The 5,920-nt window shown below is 41.3% G+C and overlaps 1 protein-coding gene across 1 annotated transcript in view; it reads right to left on the reverse strand.

The window, feature by feature from the left end:
* Positions 1–4,925: 4,925 nt before the first annotated feature.
* Positions 4,926–5,920, reverse strand: part of KAT6A (lysine acetyltransferase 6A) — a 110,895-nt gene continuing 109,900 nt past the window's right edge. The window contains exon 18 of the mRNA XM_025885902.2: positions 4,926–5,903. Within this exon, the coding sequence (XP_025741687.1) occupies positions 4,991–5,903 (913 nt within the window). The 3' untranslated portion in view covers positions 4,926–4,990. The remainder of the gene's footprint in view (positions 5,904–5,920) is intronic.

Genomic DNA, 5,920 nt, shown 5'->3' on the forward strand with positions numbered 1-5,920 from the left:
CACCTGCCACCTTTTTGAGGCTTTATATAATCGGCATACCAATATGTAGGCTCCTCATCAATATAGCAAGGAATCTCATTAAGCCCAATTTGTAGCTGTCACTTTGGAAAGAAAATCCACGGGTCTGTGCTGCATTAGGTAACCACACCAACTTAATATAACAAACCCATCCTGCCCCTTAACAGAAATGTATTAACAAATGAGTTGAGTTTTGTTGTGGGGATTGTCAGCTTTCAATTGGATGACCATGCTCAAGAATTCCAGACATTTGTCAACATAAGAAATGTTACTCTATGTGGTCTTCTGAGTTCATTGACAGAAATGTGTCACTTGAATTTTTAGTTTTCTTGAAAGCCACATCAAGAATATGGAGTTTGGGGGCGCCTGGGTGGCTCAGTTGGTTAAGCGACTGCCTTTGGCTCAGGTCATGATCCTGGAGTCCCAGGATCGAGTCCCGCATCGGAATCCCTGCTTGGCGGGGAGTCTGCTTCTCCCTCTGACCCTCTCCCTCTCGTGCTCTCTATCTCTCCTTCTCTCTCTCTCAAATAAATAAAATCTTAAAAAAAAAAAAAAAGAATATGGAGTTTGCTTCCCCACCACCTGTCATAATAACCTTGCTTCCTGTGTTCTGCCAAGCAGTTTTTTCTTTTCACTATGTATTTCCATTTTCATCATTGACCTATGTCTTGCACATTAAGACAAGAGGAAGGACAAAAACCACCATACACTGCCCCAGCCCTAACAGCGAGAACCTGGAACAGCAATGGTCACCTGCAGAGCTACAATTGTCTAGCTGACAAGACTACGGCGCTCAGGGACTACACATGGTCACCATGCTACAGAGGAAGCTGGGCACCACCTGAGATGCTCAGAGAGGCACAACAGGAAGAGATGTCCTGGAACCCTAGTTACTGAGTGCGGGGCAATAGATTCTAACACCAAGGCTGAGGCCAAGGCTCTCAGCAACATACATGAATTAAGTGTATTATCATTTTCCTCCCACATCTACCTTCTGATATAGAGTGAAAAGGTCAGAAGGTGGACAATAAAGAAAGGAGAGCCCCTCCTCTACCTAGATCATTCATGAGTTGGCTATAAATGGAATTTCATTATTTAAATTATATTTTAAATGTAATTTAAATATAGTGGGGATGTTAACACTTTAAAGTCTATCATACATTCTTTGGGTCACATGTCCTTTGGAGAAAAATCAGAATTGGGGGTGCCGGGGTGGCTCAGTCGGTTAAGTGTCTGCCTTCATCTCAGGTCACAATCTCGGAGTCCTGGGATCGAGCCCCGCATTGTGCTCCCTGCTCAGCGGGAAGCCTGCTTCTCCCTCTGCCTCTGCCTCTCCCCCTGGCTTGTGCTCTCTCTCTCAAATAAAATCATAAAAAAAAGAAAAATCAGAATTGCTTTATTTTGAATTCACTTAAAGCAGGTAGTGTGCAGTAGCAAAGACAAGAAGCTTGTTTTGGAGTCAGTCCACTAATGATTGCATAGTACAAGGGACAGTCTTTGGGTCCAAATCATGGTTACTTAAGCAAGCAAAAGGCATCAAGGGAAACAAATCATTTCTTTTCTGGAGATAACCTGACCTGACTATATGGCCTCAAACCTGAATGGCATGAGACAGAACAAATGTCTGCTCTCGGTACTATTCATGGACACTTCGTAAATTCCCTAACTCAGGAAAGAGTGGCAGCTAAAACTTATACCTACCTTACCTCCCCACCCCCAGCTGTCAGTTTCCCAAAGCTAAATCTAATTTTCTGAAGTCTGCCTCGTATCCAAAATTCTCAATGAAGAGAGGCCACGTACAACTCAGAAAACATCAAAAAAGATCATTTATGTTCAGGACCTTGATTTCTGGCACATCTTCCTCGATAGCATAATCGGGTAAGCTGAGAGGAGAAAACTGCTTTGTTCCAATTCTAGGAGCTACTTGCATTGCAACTGCATTTCCGTTTTTTGGTTGAGTGAATTAGTCCCTTTAGGTTTTCAAATGGATTTCCCTCAAAAATCCAAAGTGAGGTTATTATACCAAAATTTTCACTGAAGAGGAAAAACTATCTACATTGTCAGCATTTAAACACACATATGAGTGAAGACTGGCATTTCAAAGTAAAGGCCACGAACAGATACTTGCTGTATAAAGAGGAATGTGAAAAAGGCTAATATTTATAAAGAACTGGAGAGTGTGAAATATTTGGGAGAAAAATTCCACATGCAAGACAGACATCCAAAATGGCTCAACATAATTTATTTTTTTATGTTAAAATGTACAGAGTTCTTTTGAAAGTACTTGCTAGAAAGGGGAAAAAAAAGTGATATTACATACAAGGAGAGGAAGGGAGACCAACTGGCCCAGGAGCGCATGACATGGAGAAATACAAAGGCATCTAGGCACCCCTTCCCCGTAGCTTACAAGTCACCATGAACAAAGTACAAAGAGGTTACAAAACAGGAAAAGCAAATATAAACAGACAGGAATAGACTTAGCTTCATTTGTACATGCGGCTTTTAGAGGCATCTGGAGCTCTATTCACACACTCTAGAGATCTCTTTAAAGAGAATTTTTATCTTTCTTAAAATAGTTTTTAATATTCTACAACAAAGATAAAAAATTTTAAAGATGGAATGAAATGAAAAAGCTCTTATTTTAAAAGGCATCAAAGTCACTAACAGTGAGTTTTTAAATTTCTTTTTTAGAAGATTACCCAAGTTATCTTGCTAAAAATACATTTTTTTTTAAACAGAAGTGAAAAAATGACAGGTACCAATATTACTGTGTTGGATAATTTCTTTTATAATATAGAAAAGAACATTTTCTCTACAATAGTTCTACAGTCACAAAAAGGCTTGTGGAAAAGGGAGCTGCCCGATTGAATTTTTTTTTTTTTTTTAAAGAAACAAATGAAACCAAACACAACCGCAAACCAACAGAAACTGAATTCACGGCCCTCATTTCAACAGCTTCTCCTTCTGCCTTGACCCACCCTCCACCCAAGATACCTCCCTCCCGACCCACCCCATCCCCACCCCAACCAGGAAGCAATGACATAGCTGAAGATGTAGGGAGAGGGCAGCACAGTGCACTTTCTACATAGATGATTGGGAACTGGAAGAGTATATACAGAGAAACTGGGTCCTACACAGCCTTGCACATGCTCAGAATTGATAGCGGTTAAGATGTGGAATTCTGCCGTTTTCTACCTAACACATTTAATTGAGAAAGTCAATTAAAGTGTATTAAAAAAACAACAAACCTGTGCATTTGAAAAAATTTAATGCCTAATTAGTACTTCAAAAATTTATCTATATAAAATGTACAAATAAAGGAGAGAATTTAATGCTTACAGGTATTTCTTTAAGCAGTACTTCCCCCTTTTGGATATTTGACTGCACATACCAAGTGGTATAATAGTTTCCATCTTCTAATGATGGAACATATATATAGATATATATAGATATATATATATTCTTTTTTTTTTTTACCTATCCCTGGAGCAAGTAATAGGAAGAGAATGGGCGAACTGGCTGCACGAGAGAAAAGACAATGGGAGTTGGGAGCAACATAGGAACCTGCTTAAAACCCTGCTGTCCAGATTTGCCCTACTATGCTGGTGGTTGGTTTATCCCTCTTCTCTTTTAACCACTCACAGGAGAGGGGCTGGTGCACTCTGATTCACAGGGAATGAACTCAGGATCTCAAGACAAATGAAAACTAGAGGTATGTATCATTTAAGTAGCTATAAAACTCAGACCATGATCTCCCTTACGTCATCTCTTCCAACATAAAATAAACAGTGTCAAATGTTTGTCAGGTATTTTTCAAATCACTGAAATGTACAGTCATCCATCAACACTTTATGTAAGAATGTAAGAGGCTAATCACTGGGGACTGCTGTTTGAGTTTAGTCAGAGTCGAAGGCTCGAGAATCAAGACCCTTAGCATCTCAAAGTACATACTAAAAACAAGAGGCTGTGTGGAGTATGTGCATTATGGCTGATTCACCAGGTGGTAAAAAAACAAGAGGCAAAATTCCTCTTTTCTGATTGTTAATTGACCATCTCTATTCCTCCAAAGCTGGATTAGGATTGCAAACAGCTTTCCTCTGAGATTCTGCTGTTAATTGAGACTTACAGTATTTTTGTGTCTCTGAGTGCTGAGTGGGAATAGTAAACAAAAAACAAAAACAAAAACAACAGAAAAAAAGAAAAAATTATATTACACTTGATTTAAAGAAAAATAAACATTTCAATGAAGTCCATCTTAAAGAAACATTCTTGGGGAAAGGTTTAAAAAGGTGTGTGTGTGTGTGTGTGTGTGTGTGTGTGTGTGTGTGTGTGTGTGTAGGGAGTGGAGGGGATTTTAAAAGGAGAAGCATTTTCCTGCCTCGCTTTATTAATAATAATAATAATAATATTAACAATAATAAGTTTAAGGAGCTTGGGTTGTTCTCCATGTCCCCATCCGAGTCTCCCGTAAGTGCCTCCTGCTGGAATGAAGTAGGAAATGAAAGGTTGGGTTTGGAGGAAAGGGTCTGGTTAACCCCCGAGATGTATATATAACATTTAAAAAATGACAACACTGGGAGCTGCAAACAGTGAGGGGAAACACACATCTTAAAATAAAATAAAGATAATTCACTTTTACACAAATTCTGTCCATGTGGTGTGTAAAGAAAGTAAGGCTCTTTTTAATTATGAAAAGATTTTTGTGCATGTTTCCCCTATCCCCAAATCCATTTTTAGATGAGTTCTATTGTAAAATGTTCAAGATCGTGAAGAAAACCAAAACCCAGAACAAAATGAACCCAAAAAAAGAGAAGACCAGGTTTTCTAAAAAATAAAATAAAACCAAAGAAAAATTCCTCTAAATCTACAGCAATATTTTAACTGGAAAAAGGTCCATTTTTCTCTGGTTTGTCAGTATAAAAGGTTCCTTTATTTATATATATTTAAGTTTTTAATTGCAAGTTCATCTTGCTCATCTTCTCATGTAAGGTCCATTGAGTGACTGCTTGGGCACGCCAGCAGCATTCATGTAGCTGTGATGGGAGGGGCCAGTGTACATCATGTTTCCATGAGGGTTTGGCTGCATAGGCTGCTGGGTATAGGCCTGGCTCCCCATCATCCCCATCTGCATCTGCATAGGATACTGTGCTGTCTGGTTCATGTAGGCAGGGTTACTATGGTAACTGCTGTTCATCATGGGCTGTGTCATTCGATAGCTGTTCATGGCATTCAAGGTGTTCATATTCATGGAATTGACATTATAGGCAGGGGTCGGCATCAAGTTGACCCCCATGTTCATGCCACGCTGAACAGCCAATGCGCGAGGGCCGGCCTGCATGGCAACCGCTGGTGGGCTGCGGCCGTACAGCTGCTGCTGGTGAGCAGCCGCAGAGGGCAGCGGCGCCGACTTGGAGCGGATGGAAATGTGCCCCTTGACTGGCATCTGCCCTTGCAACCTCTGCGTGTGAGGAATGCCAATGTTGGCGGCAGACATGTTGCACTGCAGCAGAGGCGACGTGAGGTTCATGGTGGTGGATGCCAGGTTCGGGGGCGGCGTCATGGTGGCTTGTGCTTGAGGGGTCCCAGCTAATGGATGAGATGGAGCTAGCTGAGCCAGTCCTGTGTTAGACAAAGAAACACTGGTTGCATAGGAAGTCACAGCAGGAGAATGGCTATAAGGCATGGCATGAGGGTCCATAATGGTGTTAGTCAGCTGCTGCAACTTGGCTAAGCTGAAGGTGGCCGACGGCTGCGAGTAGCTGCCGGCACCGAAGTCCCCTGGAATCCTCTCATAAATACTTATGTTCCCAGTGCCGCCCGATTCCGGGATCTCCATGATCATGGGCGCTGGAGTGAAACTGTTGTTCATGCTGCACTGCGACAGCGGGGGCTGCTGCTGCGG

This window comes from Callorhinus ursinus, unplaced genomic scaffold, assembly GCF_003265705.2.
Source record: "Callorhinus ursinus isolate GAN/ISIS: 27379988/994484 unplaced genomic scaffold, GSC_fseal_2.0 scaffold17, whole genome shotgun sequence".
Taxonomy (NCBI): domain Eukaryota; kingdom Metazoa; phylum Chordata; class Mammalia; order Carnivora; family Otariidae; genus Callorhinus; species Callorhinus ursinus.